This window comes from Otolemur garnettii, unplaced genomic scaffold, assembly GCF_000181295.1.
Source record: "Otolemur garnettii isolate 467f Iridium unplaced genomic scaffold, OtoGar3 scaffold00001, whole genome shotgun sequence".
Lineage (NCBI taxonomy): Eukaryota > Metazoa > Chordata > Mammalia > Primates > Galagidae > Otolemur > Otolemur garnettii.
Genome location: NW_003852396.1, coordinates 8,138,952 through 8,165,507, shown reverse-complemented (window position 1 = coordinate 8,165,507; position 26,556 = coordinate 8,138,952). Strand labels below are relative to the sequence as shown.

Sequence of the window (26,556 nt, the reverse complement as noted above, 5' to 3'; positions counted from 1 at the left end):
CTGTTCCCCCCTGGGTAGAGTGCGGTGGCATCACAGCTCACAGCAACCTCCAACTCCTGGGCTCAAGCGAGTCTCCTGCCTCAGCCTCCCAAGTAGCTGGGAGCACAGGTGCCCGCCACAATGCCCGGCTATTTTTTGGCTATAGCCGTCATTGTTGTTTGGCAGGCCCAGGCTGGATTTTAACCTTAGGTGTATATGGCTGGTGCCTTAGCCACTTGAGCCACAGGTGCCAAGCCAGAGACCATAAGACTTTTCAGCAATAACTATGGAGATGTTTTAGATAGAAGGAGTAATTGTGTCAATTAATTCCACCAAATTTTGAGTGATTATTTCATGATTTTACTTACGGAAGTATCATCAAGTCAATAAAGAGATAATGTTCATAAAAATATACTTGATTGGCTAGGAACCAAAATATTAAAAAAATATATTTTGAAAGGATAGTCTTAAAGATTATAATCAAGTAAAAATTATAGCAAATATACATGTTATCATATAAATCAAAAAAGGAAAGAAAAACTTCCTATTATTAAATAAGTAAAAAATAGCATGAAAGTCTGGGTGTTTTGGATCATGCCTGTGATCCTAGAACTTGGGGAGGCCAAAGCAGGAGGATGACTTGAGACTAGGCATTCAAAACTAGCCTGAGCAAGAGTGAGACTCTGTCTCTAAAAAACAGAAAAATCAGCCAGGCATGTTGGTGCACACCTGTAGTCCCAGCTACTTGAGAGGCTGTGGTAGGAGGACAGCTTGAGCCTGACAGTTTGAAGTTACAGTGAACAATGATGATGCCTCTGTACTCTAGCTCAGGCAAAAGAGCTAGACCTTGTATCAAAAAAAAAAAAAAAAAGCATGATACGCAAAACGTCACCTGGCATTATATCTTTTAAAGAGGAAAAAAATGAGTGAGGAATACATAAGTAAAAGTCTGAGTATCTGAACATAAAAAATAAGTTTAAAATTCATGCAATAATTCTAAATAATGAACCATACACAGATTCATTAATTTCAAAGATGTGCATATTGTCAAAGATGCTCAACAAACTAACAAGGTCACTTAACTGCAATTTTCAGAATTAAACTTCAGTTTACACAATTAAAATTATTAAGCAGATGATCTTAACCTCTGATCCATCCATTTCCCACATTTTACCTTATATGACAAAAATAAATTGCAAAATTAGAGTCATATTAGAAGGAGCAGCAATTTGACATTAACAGTAAACGAGCAAGTCTAATACAGATGATAAATGAATCAACCTGAATGCTTCATTCTAATATGTCAGAATATTTTCAAAATCATAAACTTAAATATGAATCAGTTAAAAAATAGCTTTTGCTACAAAATATCTAGTAAGTACACAAAGCTACAAAAGATTCTAAGGTAAATTGTGACTGTCTCTGTATACCTGCCCTTGCAGTCCACTTCTTGTTGTAGTGAAGTTAACCTCAGTAACTATGGAAGCTGCATCCGGTGGAATAAAAGGGTTTGGGTTTCTTGTTGACAAAAAGAGGCGAAATTCTTCATTGTAGTCAATAATTTTGTCACCTATTTGTACCACATAACGTGGTCCTATTTAAACAAAAACAATTAGTTCAACTGAATCTTCTGTATTTTACTATCTGATAGCTTAAAACATAATTTCCAAGTACTTGCAAATACAGGCTTTTCAAGAGTCCAAAAGACAGCAAAAATAGGTTACCATAGATAATATTAGCCAGTATGCTCTATTAATCACCACTTACGCAAACAAGGTAAATAATATTCATAAAGATGATCCTAAGGATACTAAAACATCAAAAGGATATCTATTCATATTCACTATGGTTTTAATGTTAACTATATGTGTTGCATTTTTATGAAATAGCTAATTATAGATAATAGAAACCCTCAATTATATATAATCATTTCTAAAAAATCAGTTAAAAAGTATTGTTCTACCACTTAAGATGTAATACATGAAGAGAGAATGATGGTAAAAAAAAAACAAGGATTGTTAATATGTAGTGTACACATACCATATAACTGCAAAATAGCCATCAACAAAACGAAAAGGCAACCTACAAACTGGGAAAAAATATTTGCAAACCATATATTACATAAGGGGTTAATGTCCAAATTCATGAAGAAATCATACAAATCAATATGTGCACAAGAAAAAACAAATAACCTTATTTAAAAAATGGGTAAAGGACCTGAACAGACATTTCTCCAAAGAGACATAAAAATGGCCAATAGGTATGTGAAAAAGTGCTCAACACTACTACTTGTTAAGGAACTGCAAATCAAAACCTATGAAATATTACCTTACATCCATTAGGAAGAATATTATCAAAAAGACAAGAGATAACAAATGTTGGCAAGGATGTGGGAAAAACGTCAACCATTGGTGGGAATGTAGATGGGTATAGCCATAAGGGAAAAGGTATGGAGAGTCCTAAAGAAATTAAAAATTAAAAATAAGAACCACCATATGACCCAGGAATCTCTCTTCTGGGTTTATGCCTAAAAGAAATGAAATTGCAACCTTGCAAAGATCTCTAAATTTCCATATTAATTGTAGCACTGTTTATAACAGAGAAGACAGTGAAACAACCTAAGGGTCTGCTGATGGAATGGATAAGGACAAGTGGTATATATATGCAATGGAATATTATGCAGCCATAAAAGAAGATTCTACCATTTGCCACAACATGGATGAACCTATAGGACCTTACACTAAGTGAAATAAGCCAGACACAGAAAGAAAATTATTGCATTATCTCACTTATATGTAGATTTTTTAAAAGACAGAGAGGAAAAGAGAAAAGGAGGTAAAGGGACAGGAGAGGAGAAAAGAGAATAAAACAATAGTTATCGGAGGCAGATGGCAGAGTGAGGGAGGAAGGGTGAGAAGGAGGAGATGTAGGTCAAAGAATACAAAGTAAGGAGATGATTAAATCTAGAGATCTAAGGCATAACATAAAGACTACAGTTAACAAAATTGTATGGTATTTGAGATTTTTGCTAAATGGGTAGATTTTAGCTGCTCAAGCCACCAAAAAAGGGGGCAACTATGTAAGATGGTGAATAAGTTTATTTGCTTCAATATAGTAACCATTTTATGATTTATATGTATCCTACAAGATCAGGTTGAATATATGAAATATATATTAACAAAATTTTTTTAAGTAAAGATTGATGGAAAAATTGAAAGTAAAAGAACGTATACCATGTAAACAGTACCTCAAAAAAATTAGTGTGACCATTGTAATCTGAGACTCTAAAACTCAAGACATTTTTAGAAAGAAAGAAGGATGCTTCCTAATAATAAAGAACTGAATAGAAAGAGATCCCATTTCCAAATATATATGCATCCAATGATAATAGCTTCAAAATATTTAAAACAAAAATCAACAGAACTAAAAGAAAAACAGATAAATGTAAAATCACAGTGAAGACATTACCTCAATACATGATACAGCCAACAGGAAAACATAGAACAGTAAGGATATATATAACTTGAACATCATAATAAACAAAAATGACATTATTAATTGAACTATAGAGAAAATAAATCAAGTAAGAGCAAAATTGGTAAAATTTTCAAGTATATGTGGAACAATCATAAAAATTAACCAAATGTCAGATCCTAAAGAAAACTTCAACAAAATTTCAAAAACTAAAATACTCTAAGTTCTCTGACCCCAATGGAGATAAGCTAGACGGCATCCTGAAAAGGTAACTAGAAAATCTCCAACTACCTGAAAATTAAACAATAAAATGCTAAGTTATGATGCAAAAAAGAAACTGAAGCTGTAGTATGAAGCTGAAAACATCTCAGAAGGAAATTTATAGACAAATACATATATTAAATGAAAGGAAAGAATGAATGTCAGTATTGCAATTATCCATCTCAAGAATCTAGGGAGGGGGAAACAAATGAAACCTAAGAAGAGTGATAGGAACGAAATATTAAAGAGCAAAAGTCAATTTTAAAATATAAGAAAGAAAATCAAAATTAAAAGTTGGTATTTTTAAAAGATTAGTAGGGCTGGGCATAGTGTCTTATGCTTGTATCACAGCACTTTGGGAGGCCAAGGGGAAAAGATCCCTGGAGGTCAGGAGTCAGCCTAAGCAACATAGTGAGATCTTGTCTCTATGAGACAACTGTCTTTTTAAAAACTAGCTAGGAATGGTGCCACATGCCTGCAGTATCAGCTTCTTGGGTGGCTGTTCAGTGGGCTCAAGGATCACTTGAGCCCAGGAGTTGCAAAGAGCAATAATCTACTATTGCACTCTACAGGCAACAGAATGAAACCCTGTTTCAAAATAATAAACAAAAAATAAAAAGATTAGTTATATTGATAAATGCTTAAACAAAGTGATCAGGAAAAGGAGAATAAAATTTATGATTATCAGGAAGAAGGGAACATCATTATAAATTCAAGAGACATTAAAAAGGTGACACTATGAGGTGGTGCCTGTGGCTCAAAGGAGTAGGGCACCAGCCCCATATACCAGAGGTGGTGGGTTCAAACTCAGCCTTGGCCAAGGTGAGAATATTATAAAAATATATATTATTTGATAGTTTTGATGAAATGGACAAAAATAGAAAAAAATAACTTAAGCAAAGCTTACATAGAAACACACACACACACACAAGAATACAAACAAAACAAAACCTCAATGTTTAAAGAGCCATAGCTCAGGTTTATCATCTCCTTCCAATGAAAGATAAAGAATTGTGAAAAACTGCGTTGCATAAGTAAGAAGTTATATTAAGAGAGGCACCTATGGTACTTGGGCTTGCACCAGTTAAGAGTTGGGAAGGATGAAGGGGTACAGTCCCCCACACTCAGACATGGAAGTTTAGCCTCATGTGCTCCCCGAGGAACGTAGCCCTAAGATGGAAACTCCTTACTCTGAGGACATGCCTCTGGGCCTGCTAAAAAGCAGAAAGCTACACGTCCAAAGAAAGGAATGTGCTCCAGGGCCACGTTGGGTTATAGTTGGGGGCTGAACACCTGTGGAGGCACTGGGCCGTTGTACTTTGTTCCTTTCTCCTCATTAACACAATAGTTGCTAGTTTTAGTTTGAGAAATGGGCTAACAGAACAGACAGCCTGGCGCCCTTGTGGTTTAGTCCTAAGCAAAATGTTCTCAATTTATATCAATTGTATACGTGCTCAGCAGTAACTGTGCTGAATTGAAATTTTTATGGCAGTTTCCGTGATTTCACTTCACTTTCTTCACTGTTTGTTATTTTAAACTTCTATTGGATGTTTTAGAATATATAAGAGGATCAATAAAGATAGGTAGTTGCCTAGTGCCTGATCAAGCCTCAGTCTCCCTTTCGTGCTATTCATTGTCTGCAGTGCTTTCCTCTGCATCACCGATCAGTTAGCCCCATGAACTGATTCACAAGACTCTCTGAACACTCCTGGTGAGGGAACATTAGTACACATGAGCTTCTATCCAAGGTAAGCCAGTGTGCCAACAGCCATACCACTGCGTGCAAGAACTCAGCAAGGCTAGAAATTTGCCCCCTGCTCCAGCATATGTGATTTGTGAAAGTGTGATTTTGCTAGGGATTGGGTACAATCAGAAAGAGCAGACAATTCTATGATGCAGTATCTTATTTTTTTTTTTAAGAAATTTATTTTTATTTATTTATTTATTTTTTATTGAATGGTAACTATGTACATTAATGCACTTCTGGGGTACAGTGTGGGGTTTTCACACACAATCCGAAACACTTCCATCAAACTGGTTAACATAGCCTTCATGTCATTTTCTTAGTTATTATTTTAAAACGTTCACATGCTACTCTTAGAAAGATTCACTTGTACCCCTGCAAGATAAACCTCAGAAGTGATCCCTCCAATCCCCCTCTCTACCCATTCCAGTCTCTTAGAGAAATGGAGTAAGACTAAGCTATAATTGGTAAAGAAGCAGAAGCCATCATATTAGCTGGAAGAAGAGAATGTTTGGTTATTTGGGGGGCATGTTTTGTGTTCAAACATGGTTATGGCCACAGAGTGGTGTTCTGTGAAATAATTTATACTCAGTAGGAGTACACCATGGCCAAGAGCCAGAACAGCTCCTAGCCCACAATATTCAGGTGCTGCTTTTTTCTTTATCATTTATAGAAAGGATAAAAATAAGAAAAATTATCTATGCTATTATAAGTCAGGAATGTTGTTATGCTTGGGGATGGTAGTGGGATAAATCAGTGGGTTTCTGGAGTGCTAATGAAGTTCTATATCTTGATGTGGGTGCTTATACAGGTCTATTCAATTTGTAAAAATTCATTAGCTGTATATTTACATATATAGTACTCTACTATATGTATATTTATATTTCAATAAAAAGTTAAAACTGAAAAATAAATAGTTTTACCTGGTGAGTAGGACTAGTCATTTGAGGGGTGGGAGGAAATAAAATGTTACTGCCATTCCTTATTATTTTTGTGACCCATGAATGTATTATTTTGATATAACTTTTTAAAATATTTTATAAATATTTTATTATCAAAAAAGACTCTTCAGTATAAGTCCCATATCCTAATTATAGAAAATGTCAAACATAGAACCATAAAGTCCAACACAGTCTTAACCACATGAAGTCTTCCTTTATACTGGAGTTAACCTACAATGCAGTTAATTTGACTACTTTTTTTTTTTCTGAACGCAATCTGTACTGTACTCATAATCTGTACTGAGAACTATTAAGACAAAATGACTAGACACAAGTACAAGATATGGTCTCCTGCTCCCTTTCCAAGGAAAGTTCCAATTTATATGAGTATTATCTTGTTTTCTGAATTTGGATCAGTCTTGAATATTTTGTTTTGTTTTTCTGGCCAACATCTCTGATACTCATGGACATTTGTGGTTCCTGGATGCATAGATATAGCAATTGTGACAAACACTTGTGGTAATTTCTATGACAATTAGACAGATACTTAGACAAGATTAACCTATAAATTAAACACAAATCCTGTCAATATTTACAGCTGAAAGAACTGCATTATTCCAAGGAATGAAAAATAATCTTATTTTTACAGAGTTATACAATTTTATCTGTCTGGATTTTGAAAACCGGTGCTACTTAAAGATTTACTATGACCACTGAAGCTTAAATTAGGAAGTTACCATCATTGCTTCCACAATGCCTGAAGTAACAGTAACTAAAAAAATTATTGCCATAATGGAAACTTGTTACACAGACTAATATATTGCTAATGATTACTAATGATTTATTTTTTTACATTACTTTGGGAATAAGACCAAAATCAGTTCATCTATTATATGCAGTTTACAAACTCTTCAGAAATATATTATCATAAAAGTTAGATGAACTCAAGTGCCATGAGAATTATTATAAGTCCAGATTCCATTTTATTATACATTACATTCTGGTAATGGTCTTCACTGATAAACTACTCACACTGTACTGCATATCAATCAGGTACAACTAACTTAGGATGAATAGGACGACTTAAATGAAGACAAATCTAAAACCCTGACACCCAAATGACCAAATGGGCATTGCCCAGTTAGATATGCTATAGCCTATTATGAACAAACTGCCTTTACAGCACTAAATACAAAGAAATAGAACCAACTTCTGAATACCCTCTTGATCTGTAAGAAGAGTTATATTCCATACCCGGAAATTTTCCTATAGCCTCTTTATCTGGTAAAACAAACAAACAAACAAAACCCACGTGGCTAAGTTTGAATTGCAGCTCCTAAAAGAGGCAGTTTTGAAAGTAATCTAAGGAATTTTATATTCATAGGAACGATGCTTTGCTATTTCTCTATTTGCTCCAATAACCCCAATCTTCTATTTAAACCTTGCAGTTTTAGCAATGTGTGTGGTACCAGTACGTGTGTGTATGTATATACACACATATATGCATACCTATGAGTCTATGTATGTACGTGTGTATACTTTGCATGACACACAAAATCTCTGCACAAAAGAGTTATTAACACAGTGGTCCTGAGACTGCTATCCCTAGAAAGGCATGCTTGCAAAGCTGGCCTATAACCAGGGCCTAGAAACTTGAATTTTCGGGGAGTTCCTACCATCTTGAGAACTGATAGAAGTAGCTCACTGTACCTAAATCATTTGTATAAACAACATGATTTATGCTGAACACTGCTTTCCTTTAGGGAGTCTAAAATTTTGCTGTATGCTAGGGAGAGTGTGCTTACAGGATCAGCCCCCAGTAAAAACGAAGACTACTGGGCCTCTAATGAGCTTCCCTGGTAGACAACATTTGTTTTCTTGTTTTGGGAGTACGTAAACATGTCCTGGAAGAAAACTCTTAGAAGCTTGCACCTATAGAATTGCTTTAGTAAATTTAGTTACTTTCTGGAAAGTGTCAAGTATTTACCTTGTGCAACCAGGTCTCGTCTCAGCAAAGGGTAAAGAACAGGTTCTACACCATCCATCTCTTGTATAATAAGGGTTTTTCCAAAACGTACTGCCAACTCAAGAGCTGTGATAAAGTTATTATCCTAAGAGAATAAAAATGAATACACATTAATTCCTTAATTATCTCAATATTTACAAAGGTTTGTAAAAATGATAAATGAAGATATTATTAGGAATAACATGAATGCCTGAAAATTCAATACACATGTTAATAATTCAACTTATTTGTGATTGTTTTTCTGATTACAAGTAGTTGGTTGAATAAATTATTTTAGTTGAATAAAATATCTTAAAAATTTCATAATTTATATAGACTTGTAAGAAAAATAAGGATTTTACCATTTTACAAATTGTGGTAAAATCTACAACGAGATCTACTCTCGTCACCAATTTTTAAGTGCATAATACAATATCGTTACCCACTTGCACAATGTCGTACACCAGCAGATCTCTAGAACTTCTGCATCTTGTCTCATGACCAGAATTCTAAACTCAATCAACAGCAAATTCCTATTTCTATAACAATATACAAAGACTTTCTGGAATTTTTCACAATAATTTCAAATTGTTACAGAAATAAAATTTCAAATAATATATACAATAAGTTACCCAAATATTAATAAAAACTACTTTGCTTCTATTCAGAATCATATATTAAATGAGAATAAAAGGAAACACGATGAATTCCAGTAAGAGTAAACTTTTCTTGGTGTGACAGGGCTACTGCTTGTGAAAAGAACCTTTAGACAAAATCCTACAACTAGTGAGGAATTCTGAAGTTTTCTGGGTAGAGAAAGAACAGTTTTAAATATTACTCCGGCCGCCAATGAAGGTTAAAAATTTATATATAATATTTGGAATGGTAATTATTAACATCTCATACTGTAAACCATAAATGAGATTAAAGTATTTATACATTATATAATTTATAATTATTCTTATCACAAGCAAATGAGGTAAGTGCCTTCATTTCACAAATGACGTTTTAGAGTAATTTTTGCAAATACTGAATAGCTATGAAAGTCAATCATATGGAAGGTCTTCCTAAAAATACACTCAACAAATTATTTTAATCTGACCAAAAATAATTTCTTCTGCAAGATAAATGACAGTGAGTAGTCAGAACCAAAAAAATTGATTACACTTCACTGACCAGTATGTCAAATCTTAGGATTCAGATGTTTGTTAATCATTAAATATGCTTGTTAGGGAGTTGAAAGAGTAGCAAATTATGGAGACATTCAGAGGAACTATTAATATTTTAAAAGGCCAGCAGGCTTTTCTGATTCTCCAGGCTCAGTTAGTTATTTTACTTCTGCAGAATCCTATCTTTTATTTGTGTCATTACTTATACTTTAGTGTACACACTTATTTGTCTCTCTAACCTACTAGACTGTCCTTGTCATAAGAACAGGAATTGTGATGACTATACTGTGAAATTCCTAGTGCTTCGATACTACCTAGCCCCAAATAAATAATCTTTTGCTGAAGTGTTTTTGACTTTATAAATTTAAAGAGTATAGACTAGACATGATGGCTCACGCCTAAGGCAGGGGCAGGTGGTTTTCTTGAACTCAGGAGTTCAAGACCAGCCTGAGCAGAAGCAAGACCCTCATCTCTACTAAAAATAGAGAAAAAAAAAAAAACTAGCCAGGTGTTGGGGCACATGCCTGTAGTCCCAGCTACTTGAGAGGCCAAGGCAGGAGAATTGCCAGAACCCAGGAGGTGGAGGTTGCTGTGAGCTATGGTGCCATGGCATTCAACTCAGAGTGACAGAGTAAGACTCTATCTCAAAACAAATAAACAAACCAAAAAAATAAAATTAAGCAATACAAGTGCAGTTTTGTTACATTGTATAGTGGAAATTCTGGGCTTTTAGTGTAACCACACTGAACACTGTACATCATACCCATTAAGTAATTTCCCGTCTCTCAACCCCCACCAACTGTTTACCCCTTCCTTGGGCTGCTTCCATGACTTGGCAATTATGAATTGGGCTGCAATAAACATTCTGATGCAAATGTCTTTGTTGTAAAATGATATTTGATCATCTGGGTAAATACCTAATAGAGGAATTGCAGGATCAAACAGTAGGTCCACTTTTAGTTCCTTGAGTATTCTCCAAACTTCTTTCCAAAAAGGCCATATTAGCTTGCATTCCCACCATAAGTGTAGAAGTGTTCCCTTCTCTCCACATCCATGCCAATATTCAGAGCTCAGGGATTTTTGCTATGTGGGCTAATATCACTGGAGTTAGATGATATCCCAAAGTGGTTTTGATTTGCATTTCTCTGATGATTAAAGATGATGAGCATTTTTTTTATGTGTTTGTAGGCCTTCTGTTCAAGTCTCTTGCCTATACAAAATGGGTTGTTTTTTTCTTATTGATTATTGAGCGCTCTGTGGACTCTAGTTATCAGACCTTTGTCAGAAGCATAACCTGCAAATGTCTTTTCCCATTCTGAAAGCTGTCTGTTTGCTTTATTCACTGTACTCTTGGCTGTGCAGGAAGAAGCTTTTAAGTATAATCAGATCCCCGTACTATAATTTTGGTGTTGCTTCAATTGCCATGTGGGTCCCCCTCATTAAAAATTCTTCCAGGCCAATTTTTTCAAGTGTTTTCCCTGCACTCTCTTCTAATATTTTTATAGTTTCATGTCATAAGTTTATATCTTTCATCCAGTGAGAATCAATCTTTGTTAATGGTGAGAGATGGGGGTCCAGTTTCATTCTTCTACAGGTCATCAGCCAGTTCACTAAGCACCATTTGTTAAATAGGAAATCTTTCTCCTAGTGAATGTTTTTGATAGGTTTGTCAAGGATCAAATGACTAGAAGTGGTTGGGTTCATCTCTTGGTTCTCTATTCTATTCCATACATCTGCCTCTCTATTTTTTGTGCCAGTATTAGGCTGTTTTGATCACTATAGATTTATGGTATAGCCTGAAGTCTGGTAACGTGATAGTCTGGTCTGTTTTATTTCTGAGTAGTGCATTTGCTATTCAAGGTTTTTTCTGATTCTATATAAAATGAAGCACTATTTTTTCAAGCTCTTCAAAATATGATGATGGTGCTTTAATAGGGATTGGATTAAATCTGTAGATTCCTTTGGGTAGTATAGACATTTTAACAATTTTGATTCTTCTCAATCATGAGCATGGTATGTTTTTCCATTTGTTAACAACTTCAGTTATTTCTTTTCTCAGAGTTTCATAATTCTCTTTATTGAGATCTTTCATGTCTTTTGTTAGATAAATTCCCAGATACTTCATCTTTGGCACTACTGTAAAAGGAACAGAGTCCTTGCTTATATTTTCAGCTTGACTATTGTTGGCATATATAAAAGCTAACTGATTTGTAAGTATTGATTTTGTATCCAGAGATGCTACTGCATTCTTTGATCACCTCTAAGAGTTTTGTAGTTGAGTCTCTGGGGTTTTCCAGGTATAAAATCATATCATCTGTGAAGAGTGACAGATGACCTCCTCTGACCCCATTTGAATACCCTTCATCCCCTTCTCTTGCCTGATTGTGGTGGCTAGAACTTCCATTACAATGTTGAACAGTAGTGGAGACAATGGGCATCCTTGCCTAGTTCCAGACCTGAGTGGAAATGTTTTCAGTTTTACTCCATTTAGTATGATACTGGCTGTTGGTTTGCTATATATGGCCTCTATCAGTTTCAAAAATGACCCTTTCAAGTCTATTTTCTTGAGTATTCTGATCATGAAAGGGTGCTGGATATTATCAAAAGCTTTTCCTGTGTCAATTGAGAGAATCACGTGAAAAATGACATTTGTAATTTTCTTAGGGATTGCAATGAATCTATATATTGCTTTGAGAAGAAATCATTTTAACAATTTTTTTTTTAAGATTTATGTAGGGTGGGCACACTGTGGGAGGCTGAGGCAGGTGGACTGTTCGAGTTCAGGAGTTTGAGACCAGCCTGAGCAAGAGTAAGACCCTGTCTCTACTAAAAAAAGAGAAACTAGCCGGGCATTGTGGCAGACACTTGTAGTCCCAGCTACTAGGGAGGCTGAAGCAAGAGGGTGGCTTGAGCCCAAGAGTTTGAAGCTGCTGTGAGCTATGATGCTACAGCACTCTACCCAGGGCACAGAGTGAGACTCTGTCTCAATAAATAAACAAATAAAGGAACGTATATGTATTATTATTATTATTATTACAGTTCAGATTAATAGGAGGGTACAAATGATAAAGTTACACTGTTTGTGTTTCTAAGGTAAAGTTCAAGTTGTAGTTGAGGCAGTTGGCCCTTCATCCTAGGGATGTGCTGTACTTCCTCACAATGTGTCCATCCGCTGAGAACCTACCGATCCAAGTCCCTTCTTTCCTTTCCCCTTTCCCTTCTCTCCTTCCCCCACTTGAATATACTTGTGGTATTCTCTCATGTGGTTGTTTTTCTATTAGATTCAGATTAGTATTGAGTCCACTGGAAAATTGTACTTTCATTCTTCTTATAAAGAAGAATGTGTTTCAGCTCCATCCAGGTAAATACAAAAGATGTAAAGTCATCATCTTTTTCTATAGCTGAATAGTATTCCATGATATACATATACCATAGTTTATTGATCCATTCATGAGTTGATGGGACTCGGGTTGCTTCCATGTATTGGCAACTGTGAACTGAGCTGCAATAACCTTCTAATGCAAATGTCCTTGTGATAAAAGCGTGAAAGCAGAGCATTTTAACAATGTTAATTCTTCCAATCCATGACTGCGAGATGTTATTCCGTTTTGTTTGTATCATCTATAATTTCTTTCATCTCTGTTTTGTAATTTTCTTGATAAAGCTCTTTCAGCTCCTTGGTTAAATATAGATAAAATAAAAATAAAGATTTTTTTTTGTAGCTATTGTAAATGGAATTGCCCTCTTGATTTGGCTCTGTTTGACCCTTATTGGTATATAAAAATGCTACTGACTTTTGTACATTGAATTTGTATCCTGAAATTTCATTGAATTTATCATATCTAAGAGTTTTTTGTTGGTGTCTTTAGGGTTTCCAAGTATGAGATCATGTTGTGAGTGAACAGAGATAATCTGAATTCTTCTTTTCCAATCTGAATGCCTTTTATACCTTTGTCTTGCCTGATTGTTTTGCCTTGGACTTCTAGTATTGTGTTAAATAGGAGTGGTAAAAGTAGGCATCCTTGTCTTGTTCCCATTCTTAGGAATAGGAAGATTGCTCTCAACTTTTCTCCATTCAGTATGATGTTGGCTGTGGGTTTGTTATATATGCCTTTATTACTTTGAGATGTGTTCCTTCTATGCCTAGTTTGTTGGGGGTTGGAATCATGAAGAGATGCTAAATTTTACTAAACACTTTTCCTGCATCTATTGAGATGGTCATACGATTTTTGGTTTTGTCCTCTTTTTATAAGTTAGAAAACTTAACCTAAGAGAGTTTATTCTTTCCTAGGTCTCGTATCACCTAAGTTATAAGGCACACTCTTAAATCTGAAAAACTCAAGAGCTCTTTTCCCTATAAGATGGCATCTATATTATAAGGAATACATACCTGCTGGTTAATAACTTCCAAACGTGCATCTTTCAAATGTATTTTTAACCATTCTGTAGCTTGGGAAGAGGGGTCAATAAGAAACGGGCATACTCGACTCTAGTTTTAAAAAAACAATATTGAAAGATTGTTAATTAAATTTTTTCCAAAGAAAAAAATGAATATTTTTGAAATGATTATAAACTTTCAGGAAGATAAGTTCTTAAAAATGATGAATCAATTATAATACTAAATGAGCTTTTCTCTCAAGCTGTGGAGAACAAAAACAAACAATCATAAAAAGGAAACAAAGGTATAGTTCTTAGCTTAATCAGAAGCCACATTAATAAATTTTCCATGGCCAGAAATTAATATTAGGTAATTACATTTAGCCACAGTAAAGTGAGTACAGTCCTATTTACTACAAAATAACACAGAAAATGTGTATTAACAATATACTTAGCAAGAGCTCTAGTCTCAAGATGATGCCATTTGCACCACTGTTCTTGGTTTTTCTAATACAAATATTTTTTTGGTTGAATAAACCATAAATAAAGGCCTTACGAAAGAAGTATGAGCTAATCTTAAAAATATTGCTTAAATAATTATCAATATAATTGTTTACATTTTAAGACATTAATTCTTGTATAGTACTAAATACATAGAAGTATCCTAGAGGAATTACATAGTTTGTAGGTTAAGATCTAATGAACTAGAGACTAAATTAATCATAGAATGTCCTTCACTATTAACTATAAAATAGGAAATTAGAAATTAGTTGAAATGTCCTACACATACAATGATACTTAGTAGATAAACATTGACTAGTTTATATGATACACACACACACACACACACACACACACACACGCCTATATATGCATATATATATAACATGTATCATATATATGACAAATTTAAAAGTTATCTAATAATCACTACTACCTATTAAATGAGATTTAAGTGACTGAGTTAATTTTTCTTAAGTTTTCACATGCGTTTGAAAAGTGTAATGCAATTGTTTGCTACAGAGAAAATTTATGAAAGAGTAAAGTGAAAATTTAAAACTGGGGTATAGTAGCCCCCTTATCCACAGTTTCTCTTTCCATAATTTCAGCTACTTGTAATCAGTCTAAAACAATAGTTGATATAGTATAGTAAGATATTTTGAGAGTGAGACCACATTCACATAACTCTTATTGGAGTATATTGTTATTTTTTCTATTTTATTATTAGTTATTGTTAATCTCTTACTGTGTGACTAATTTATAAGTTAAACATTATTGTAGGTATGTATGTATAAAAAAAACCAGTATATTAGGCTTCAGTACTATCCTGATTTTAGGTATTCACTGGGACCCTTGAAACATACCCCTCATGGGGGTTTTAGGGGCAAATATTGTATATTAAAAACGTTATCTCAATGGCATTCCAAGACGGAGAGAGACAGTAGGCACTACGTGTCCTGTGCACAAATAGATAGTTTTTTACCACTGACATTGGTTATAATTGCTAGCACATAGTTATGTAAAAAGATGATGGGACTTAAAACAACTTCATGATTATTTTAAAATTCTCCATAGACAAGGTACTCTGTTTTGTCATACCCAGAATAGACTATTCCCACCACATCTCCTCTCATGTTATACCACTAAATGATTTTCACCCGCCATCTATTTCTAGAGGTTTCCCTTACTGTTCTTCATATGTATAAAAGTATTATTCCAAGTAAAATGATGTGGTAAGTAGAATAGTCTCTCAAGTGTCAATCAGATCTAAGTATTTTTATTTTTATTTTTTTTTGAGACAGAGCCTCACTTTGTCACCCTTAGTAGAGTGCCATGATGTCACAGCTCACAGCAACCTCAAATTCCTGGGTTTAAGCGATCCTCTTACCTCAGCCTCCAGAGTAGCTGGGACTATAGGCGCCCACCACAATGCGTGGCTATTTTTAGAAATGAGGTCTTGCTCTGGCTCAGGCTGGTCTCAAACCTGTGGGGTCAGGCAATCCACCCACCTTGGCCTGCCAAATGGTGGGATTATAGGCATGAGCCAGATCTAAGTGTTTTTAGATTTGATTTTATGCTAATACTTAATAGCAAACATTTCACAATCCTGCCATATTTATTTTAAATTTTTAAAATTTAAGTTTAAAACTGAAATTATTATAAATTAAAAAAAAATTCTTACCCATGATCTCAAACCAATGATCTGATGCAGTCAATGAAAAAAGAAGACAATATTTCAAAATATGTTTTCAACAAAGAAAATATACTTAAATATTAATAGTCTCATTTATATTTCTCCAGAGAGATTTAGACAAGATTTCTAAGGTACATTTTTATCTGTGTGTTTCATGATTAAATGAAGTTAAATTCCACATTTAACAAATTATAATAGATGAAAAATGTTAATTTTTCATGCATTTATTTATTTATTTAGTATATGTTAGATGAGTAGGATAATACAGGGGTACAGAAATAAGAGGACATATTCCCTTATCCTTAATAACTTCACATTTAATAAAAAGCAAAAATGAAAATTTCATCATCAAGAACTGTAGAAGATACTACGAAAGGATGGCAGGGAGAGTTAGCATCAACTTCTAGGAAACAATTCAAGTCAAATTAAACCAGGAGAGATTAGCTAGGCAAAGAAGTGAAAAGTATTTCAGGCAAAAACTATAGCATGACATAGAAGGGAATAAAACAATTTGAAGAATTTGGAAAACTTCCAGTACTTTAGTATAGATGGAATAAAAAAAATATGTGCAAAGATGATACATATAAAATGACAAGGGTATTCTGGAATCTACTTGATTATGAACAGCTTTTTATGCCTTAAGGACAATGAAATTTAAATATTAAAGGCCATCAGAAGTCACTAAAATATATTAATTGAGGCAATATTATGACCAGATTAATATTTTAGAAAGTTCACTCCAGCAGTAGTAAAGGAAATGATATTGGGGCAAGGGCCAGTTGATAAAATGCATTTATCTAGGTAGAAAACAATAAAGGTATGAATGGAGTAAGCCACTGGAAGTAGATATGGTTAAACATGATGAATTCATGAAACATTTAAGGAACAGATTTGACAGGACTAATTGAACAATTAACTCAATGAAAAATTAAAAGGACACAGGGAGAATGACTCCCAGATTTGTAGCTTGCACTACTGGGCCAAGACTGTGGCGTCTACATGGTAGAAAGTAATAAAGCAGATTATTGGGAGAAGGAGAGAAAGAGAAAAAGGTTTTGCAGTAGACAGCAACTTTGCCTACCCTGCATGCCCCATTCAATGTATTTCAGATGATGTTATCAGTATGAGCAGATGACCCAACCTAACCAATCAGAATCCTTTTGGGAGGCTGACATATACAGTATAGGGCAGAGAGAGGGACTGACGCATCTTTAGTCAGAAAACAAAAACTCTGATAATGGTAAATATGCAGTCACCAATTATCTTCCAAGTTCCATATCAGAAAGGTAGACTAAAGTTAGTAGCAAAATTCAAACTTTATTCAAAGTAACGATTTGTTTGTGTACATGGCCTTAAATTCAAGTAAATTTAACATTCATTGCCAATTAGATTATGGTCTTTTCATCTTTAAACACTGACTTTCATAAAAAATACACTATGCAAAAGAACAATTTTCCAAAAAATACACATGGTCATCTCTAACTTATTACCCAAACTTATCCTCTTCTCTTTGTGTAATCTTGTTTGGCAAAATAAAATAAAATGAAAACATGGAATTTATGAATCATATACTCTAGATGAAGGAATTATTCAACAAAATGAATAAGGTATCCCTAAAACATTTTATTATTTGGAAGCTCAATTTAGAATATTTTGACACCAAAATAATGAATGTCATTTTAGTTTATAATTTTATATTAAGATAAAAATAAGGTATATGGAAAATTTACATTCACTAAATCATACATGAATTTTCACTAGCAATATATTTTTACTTTTATGAAACTAAGAAAAGGATAACTCTGAAAGTCTAAGAATTTGAAGAATGCAATTCCTGTAACAGCCTTAAAAAGAAAACACGTTTAATAAGAAAATTAAAATAAATTAATTACCTGTAATATAACAAGAGCATTTTCTATGGAAAGGTCATCTGATGGTAGGCCTTCACTTTTCCAAATTAACTGCTCACTTTCAGTACAAAGAAATCTCCTCAAATCAAATTCTGAAAAGTTAAAGATATTCTTAATACTTCACTACAGTGATAACACTACTTAAAATACCATGGGAAAAAGTCTGTGATAATCCTTAATTGACATCCATTCTTCCACATTTAGTACCCAAAACCAAGGGAGAAAAAGTAAAAAAAAAAAAAAAGTACAAAAAAATAGAACTCAATTTACTCATAATTTTTTGACTGAGTGAAAGTTTCATAACAATAATTTGGTTAAAACCACTAAGATCACAAGGAATTTTTAAAGTTCCTATATCTTATAATATAAACTTATTATAAAAATAAAAGTAATACAATTTTTAACTGAATTCATACAATATCAAAAATAATTCAATGGCCTCAGTCTTTTACAGTGATTTAGGAATGTAAGGCTCATAATAACAAACAACTTATAACATCGTGACATTCAGCAAATGTGAAGCAGCTATGGCATCCTTGTAACTCACAAAAAATTTTCCCCCTTTAAAAAAGTAAAATAACAGAGGTCAAAGGTACATTTGCAGTATATCGAAACTTTGAAATTTCAAATCAATGAATAACTGAATACAAACTTTCAAGACCAGCTGACTTGGTCCACTCTTCCAAACAGGTTTTTCTCAAACACTCAGGAGCAGCAGAAAGATACGTAATAAATGCAGCAGCAAGTTGAGCTCTTTTAGGAAGAGTAGCTAATTCCTCTGTTATCTCTGCAACCTGGAAGAATGAGAAAGAAAGAGAGAGATATGCACAGATATGTTTTAACATGGAAGAAAATGATCACTTTATAGTTTTGACTGTGAGAAAAAAATCATGTATTGGTTTAAGTAATAATCCTTTGTTTTTAATATAACAAAATGTAAAAATATAAAAAAGACCTCATATCCTATTATGGTATTTTTTTTAAGTATAAAATTCTACTATACTTGAAATAAGCTATTTTGTCATTGAAAGTTCCAAATGATTATAATGAAAGCAGAACTTTTCATCTCAACCACTGTTTAATGTGAATTTGCAATCACTTTGTAAAATAAAATTAAGACACAGAGTATCTTTGTACCAAGGCACAAAACAAAAATAAATCATGAAAATTCACATGTGTATAGTTAGTGTGAATAAAGCAACTGATTTGGCAGAAATAGTAATTATATAAAAGGAATGAAAAGAGAGAGGCCAAGTTGGCTGAGAGGTCTTCCATGACATGTAAAAGAATTTCTGTTTTAAGCTGTGGAATGAGCCATAGAAAGTTTTAAGAGGGCAGTGAGTGATGTGATCAGATTGGGTTTTAGAAAGATTAATGCAGCTGACAAAAGAAGGATGGACTAATTAAAGTGTCAGCTAAGAGGAAGACAAATTTTTAAAAATCTAGATGAGAAAAGAAAAGGACTGGTATTGAAGATGAAAGACAAATATACAGAATATTTGCAAATCGATACAATCAGTAAACAAGGGAGAGTCTAATGCAACCCACACATTTTTATTTTTGATACCCAAGATGCCTTCAGTGAAATTGGAAATAAAAGAGACATGGAATGAGAAAAATAAGTTAATTTATACATGTTGGGTTTGAGCTCCTGAGAGACAATTAAATACAAATATCTAAAGTATAGTTGAAAATACAGATTTAAAACTTATCAGTCTAGGCTCGGCACCCATACCTCAGTGGTTAGGGCGCTGACCACATACAACGGGACTGGTAGGTTCGAACCCAGCCTGGGCCGTCTAAACAACAACAACAACAGCAACAACAAAAATAGCTGGACATTGTGGTGGGCACCTGTAGTCCCAGCTACTTGAGAGGCTGAGGCAAGACAATCGCTTAAGACCAAGAGTCTGAGGTTGGTGTGAGCTGTGATGCCACGGCACTCTCACAGAGGGCAATAGAATGAGACTCTCTCAAAAAAAAAAAGAAAGAAAAGAAAAAAAGAAAAATCCAGAGATAAAACAAAGCCAAAATTACAGAGTTTTTCAAGAAGAAATAAATAACCAAGAGAGTCAAATCCTAAAATTACTATCTGGGTGGAAGTAAATTTAAAAACATCTCTAAGGAACACTAAATTCTCTATTAATTCATTTTCAACCTACTCTTCCCCTCAATAACATAGGTTACTAAAAGGACAACAGGTTGTTTTGAGTATAATCTATCCATATAAAGATACTCGTTCAAAGATTAATTCACATAATGGCCATTTATATCCAGATCATTTCTCCTAAGCCAACTGAAAATTAATACATATCTCTGTTCTTTTCTTTTTTTGAACAAATACATTACATCATAGGTTACTATGTTTTTAGAGGAAGACTATGACTTCCCTTTGAAACACACCTGTGCATTCCATCTCTTATGCTCTCTATCAAGCTGATTGATTAAGACTTCCGCAGCTTTGATTGTTTCCTGTGCTTTGCTTACTTCAGCTTCAAGTTTAGCAGCTTCTGAAGTCCTGCTCTGAAATCTGTGAAAAAATTAACATTTAATTAACTATAAAAAGGATTTAAGAGAAATTTAATGAAATTATCCTTAGGTAATAAAGTGAACTTTTATGCCAGAATTTAATTAATGATAAAACTGATATATTTCTGTAAAAAACTCATTGATGGAACAAATACATCAGCACATATATTTAAAGTGTAGCATTCTCTACCTCAAAAAACATGGCTGAGCCTCCAGGCCCTAAGATATTATATACAAATTTCTCAATATGGCATCAAAGTCCTGTCCTAAGACTTAGCCAATCCATCCTTCTAGTTTTATTTCATTCTATTTCAGCTCAACACAAATACATGTCAATATCAGAAAAATGTTATATTCTTAACAAATATCCTATCCTTTACCTCTTATGTTCTTTAGGATGCACTGTTTGCCTAGATATCACCCAACCATTCCCTTATTTCTACCCTCAGACCTCGGCCCAATCTCTTCCAACATCTACCACCAAAAATATGAATAAAATTTAAAAATTCACCACAAATATCCACTACATTATGCTTAATCTCTCGATATATGCCTATTCACCAAAGTTTATAGTTCTCTCTTTAAATTATTTTCCTTGAAAAATACTAATACAATTTTATCATTTATTAAATATAATACTAATATTCTATATAATCCACAAATATGTCAGTGCTTATAATATGCCCAAGATTGTGACAACTGTCAAAAAATTGGTATAACATTTAATTCTTTGAACAATTCAAAATAAGTATGATAAATCTCATTTTACAGATATAGAAAATTAGCCCCAAAGAGATTACTTAACAAAGTCTCACCAATATCAGTAAAGGATCTAAAGTTCATACACGGATATGCCTGGATGAAATTCCATGCATTGTTCAGAATATTCCATAGCCTCTCTAACTGCCTTCTTCCTTCCTCACCTAGGCATAAGACTACCACAAAGCTACCCAATGTGGTAGCCACTAGCCATTTTGTGACTATTTAAATTAATTAAAGATAAATCAAATTAAGCATTCAATTCTTCAGCAATATTATATACATTTCAGGAACTCCCTAGCCACATATGGCTACTAGCTACTATACTGGATAGCACAAGTTATAGAACATTTCCATTACCACACAAAGTTCCATTCGACTTCACTGCACTAGAACCAAGAAACAGAAAACTGAGCCAGGCACGGTAGCTCACACCTATAATCTTAGCACTTTGGTAGGCTGAGGCTGGTGGATCACTTAAGCTCAGGAGTTCAAGACCAGCTTGAGCAAGAGCAAGACCTTGTCTTTACCAAAAATAGAGAAATTAGCAAGTGTTGTGACAGGTGCCTGTGGTCCCAGCTACTTGGGAGACTGAGGCAAGAAAAGGGTATTTGAGGTTGCTGTGAGCTAGGATGCCATGACACTTTACCCTAGGTAGCATAATGAGACTTTGGCTCAAAAAAAAGAAAAAAAATTACATCTTTACTCACTTCAGTAGTTCATGCTATATTTGAAACATTGTTTTGCAAAAAATACTAATATTTGTTAATTTAAATCAACTCTAATATTTCTATACAAGTTTTATTAAAAATGGCAAACATTTCCTACATTTTGTCAAATTCAAATTTAAAAATTGATAGCTCATGTTGATTTTCCAATTCTTTGTTGATTTATAAGAATATAAGACTATCAAAGCCTAGAGTCAATTACACCTTAATTAAGGATAAAGATAAGTAACAGCCTGGGGAGCAACATTAATTCATTCTTGACAATGACTCCATGATGGAAATGTCATTAACTCCAAAAGTTTTTGTAATAATCCTTCCAAAATACTGGTAACAGGAAGGAGGCAAGATGGCTGACTGAAGCCAGCTTTCAGCAGAGGCTCCCTTCCAGAGGGAGAAATAATAGCCAGAAATAACCAAATAAAGCAGAAGATTGGGAGCTGAGTGGAGAAAGAGGATGGATAGGTTCATATCACCCCCTCTGCAACAAGCTAGGACTCCAAGGAAACAAATTTCAGGTATAAAACTCATCCCAAAGAAGACTGGAATCCCCCCTCGCCCCACCCCCCACCCCCAACAATAGAGTGGTATGAGGTGAGTAGAGAACAGAGGACCTTTTGTTTCACCAAAGTGGAGAGAATGACTGAGGTTGGGACTCCCTCCACAGAGAGATACCACTGCAAGCCAAGGTAGTCTCTTGCCTGGGCCAAAAGTTGATCTAATATTCTCCCTACCTTCCTGAACTCCCAATCCACTCCTCCCCCTCCGCTCCTAGTGGTCTAGAGGAATACCCCCGAAAATCCTCAGTGTTTGGCAGATTTTTGCTAGGGCAGGGTACCTCAGAAGCTGTGGGACAGTTGTGCTGAAACTATAACTTTAATAGAGGCAGGGAGTCACAAGGAGAGAGAGATTTGCCCTGGGCTAGGAGCATAGCTTGGGACCCACGCTACCAACCATGGGGATGGCGGCCCATGGGCTCCCCTACTTAGCAGCCCACGGTGGGCAGCTGGGCTCTCCTCCTAGCTCTTGTCACAGGATTGGCAGCAACACCCTCTCAGCTCCTGTGATCTGTGGATTGCGGCCGGTGACTCCACCCTCTGGCTCCTATGACCTCTACGCCCATGGCTGGCTACTCCCACCCAGCTCCTGTGACCCCCCAGCCAGCAACTCCCACCTGGCTCCTGCTTTCAGCAGCCCCATGGGTGATTCCGCCCTTTGGCTCCCTGTCCTGGCTCCTGAGACCCACAGCCTGCTGCAACCTTTGAGGCCCTAAGGCCAGCTACTCTGCCCTCCAGCTTCCCAGTGGGTTCCAGCTGCCCAAGGCCAGGGTTAAGAGGCTCTGCCTTCCAGTTCCCCACCTGGCTTCTGTGACCTGCACACAGCAGTATTTCCGACCAGCCTCATCACCCCTGACAGGGGTGGAAGCTCCACAGTCTCTCCCACTGGGGTCAAATTGAACTGCCTAGATGCTGATGACCTTATGAACTCTCCCACCTGATTGGTGTTTATGTTGACCAGGACAACTGGTTTGGAACTCTTGACATGGGCCTATCACCCGGGGACCCACCAAGGTTCTACCTGATTCTGCTGTTGTAGGAGTGTGAGATTCTCCCCTTCCGGATGTCACCTGTGTGTGTGTAGGGGGGTGGTCTTAGTTGCTTACATGTGTCCATAGCTGAGATTTCAGCCCAAAGTCATTGATTCACTAGGATTGGGCGGAGATTAGCTGAATACTGGTCAGTACCATCTAGACCCACCACACCAAGCAGGTCCCCAGAATTTCAGGCTGAAGTTCTGAATGGGACCTTTGAAAAGCTCTAAGGGAAAAGCTGCAACCACCAGTCTCAGTTCTTTGGTAAAGGGCTGGTAAATTACAACTCCAGGAGCCCTCAATTCAATTTCACCTTCCCAGCTTCTCCAGCCAAAAGGTAAAAAATAATCATGGGGTGGAATCAGCAGAAAAACTCTAGCAACATGAATAATCAGAGTAGATCAACTCCCCCAAGGAATGACAAAGGAGACACAACAGAAGATGCCATTCATAAACAAATGGCTGAGATATCAGAAATCGTATTCAGAATTTGGATTGCAAATAAGATTAACAGAATAGAGGTAAAGATGGAATTAGAAATTCAAGGAGCAAATCAAAAGTTGTCTCAAGAATTCAAAGACAAAATCACCAAAGATTTTGACACATTGAGGCAAGAACTTGCAGCTATCAAAGATCTGAGAAATACAGTAGAATCCCTCAGTAACAGAACAGAGCAGACAGAAGAAAGGATCCCTGACATTGAAGACAAAACTTTTGAACACTCCCAAATGCGTTCAAAGAGGAAGGGAAGTGGAGACCAAGAACGGACCATTCCCTAAGAGATCTGTGGGACCACTCCAAAAGAGCAAACATTCATCTCATAGGAATCCCTGAAGAAGAAAAGGATGATCCAAAAGGCACAGATACTCTACTCTAAGAGATAATTGAGGAGAACTTCCCAAGCATAGTAAGAGATACTGAAATTCAGATAGCAGACAGTTTCAGAACCACAGGACCACTCAACTCAAATAAAACATCTTCTAGACACATTGTAATTAAGTTCACCAAAGTTAACATGAAAGAGAAAATCCTGCAAGCAGCCACATGTCAAAAAATCATAACCTACAAGGGGAAGAATATTAGAATGACTGCAGATCTCTCTGCTGGAACTTTTCAAACCAGAAGAGGATGGTCATCAACCCTCAATCTCCTAAAACAAAACAACTTTCAGCCTAGGATCCTGTGTCCAGCTAAAATGAGCTTCATTTACGACAAAGAAGTTAAATACTTTAATGACATACACACACTGAAGAAATTTTCCATAACTAAATAGCTCTTCAGGATATCCTCAGACCCATCCTCCATAATGGCCAGCACAATGCTCTACCACCAGTGCACACTCACTCTGAAATTCTTGATCAAAACCTAATTTCCACAGTGGTGAAAAGATTCAAAATGTCCAGTGGATTTTCAAAAACTTGACACCCAAAATACTACCAGGCTTATCAATACTCTCAATTAATGTGAACGGCTTAAACTGTCCTCTTAAGAAGCACAGATTGGCTGACTGGATACAAAAATTCAGGCCAGATATCTGTGGCATACCAGAATCTCATCTTACCTTAAAGGATAAATATAGACTCAGGGTAAAGGGATGGGCATCTGTAATCCAAGTAAACAGAAATCAGAAAAAAGCAGGAGTGGCAATTTTATTTGCAGATACACTAGGCTTTAAACCAACAAAAGTAAGGAAAGACAAGGATGTCCACTTCATATTTGTTAAGGGTAACACTCAACATTATGAAATGTCAATTATTAACATCTATGCACCCAACTAGAATGCTCCTCAAACTATAAGGGAGACTCTAAGAGACATCAGCAATTCAATATGTTCCAGCACCATAATAGTTGGAGATTTTAACACACCCCTATGGCAGTGTTGGATAGATCCTCCAATAAGAAACTAAGCAAAGAAATTTTGGACTTAAACTTCACCATACAACAATTGAATTTCATGGACATCTACAGAACATTTCATCCTAACAAAACTGAATACACATTCTTCTCATCAGCCATGGAACATCCTCCAAAATTGATTGCATCTTAGGTTACAAAGTCTAACTTCAGTAAAATTAAAAGTATAGAAATTATTCCTTGTAGTTTCTCGGATCATCATGCAATAAAAGTTGAACTCACCAAAAACAGGTTATCTGCATACTCATATAAATACATGAAAACAAATAGGTCATAGATGAGATTAAGAAGGAAATTAACAAATTTTAGGAACAAAACAATAATGAAGACACAAATTATCAGAACCTGTGGGATACTGCAAAGGCAGTCCTAAGAGGGAAACTTATAGCATTGTAAGTTTTCCTCAAGAGTACAGAAAAGAGAGAAAGTCAGTGACTTAATAGGACATCTTAAGCAACTGGAAAAGGAAGAACATTCCAACCCCAAACCCAGAAGAAGAAAAGAAATAACTAAAATTAGACGAGAATTAAGTGAAATCGAAAACAAAAAAAATTATTCAAAAGATCAATGAATCAAAAAATTGTTTTTCTGAAAAATTCAACAAAATTGATAAACCTTACCAAAAATAGACAATTTAAGTCCACAATATCATCAATTGGAAATGACAAAGGTGAAATAACAACAGACATCTCAGAAATTAATAAAATCCTTAATGAATATTACAAAAAACTTTATTCTCAGAAATATGAAAATCTGAAAGAAATTGACCAATACTTGGAAGCAAGAAGACTTGGAAGCTAGACTTAATCAGAAAGAACTGGAAATGCTGAACAGACCTATATTAAGTACTGAAATGGAATCAACCATACGAAATCTCCCAAAAAAGAAGTGTCAAGACAAGATGGCTTCACATCACAACTCTACCAAACCTTTAAAGAGGAACTAGTACCTATATTACTTAACCTTTTCCAAAACATTGAAAAA

General features: G+C 35.1%; 1 protein-coding gene across 1 annotated transcript in view; it reads right to left on the bottom strand.

The window, feature by feature from the left end:
• The window catches only part of DYNC2H1 (dynein cytoplasmic 2 heavy chain 1), a 267,699-nt gene that overhangs the window by 118,618 nt on the left and 122,525 nt on the right, over positions 1-26,556 (bottom strand). Inside the window, exons 61-67 of the mRNA XM_023511235.1 lie at positions 20,458-20,584; positions 18,707-18,848; positions 18,037-18,146; positions 16,133-16,153; positions 13,964-14,062; positions 8,387-8,510; positions 1,410-1,573 (exon numbers count right to left, since the gene is read on the bottom strand). Of these exons, the coding sequence (XP_023367003.1) occupies positions 1,410-1,573; positions 8,387-8,510; positions 13,964-14,062; positions 16,133-16,153; positions 18,037-18,146; positions 18,707-18,848; positions 20,458-20,584 (787 nt within the window). The remainder of the gene's footprint in view (positions 1-1,409; positions 1,574-8,386; positions 8,511-13,963; positions 14,063-16,132; positions 16,154-18,036; positions 18,147-18,706; positions 18,849-20,457; positions 20,585-26,556) is intronic.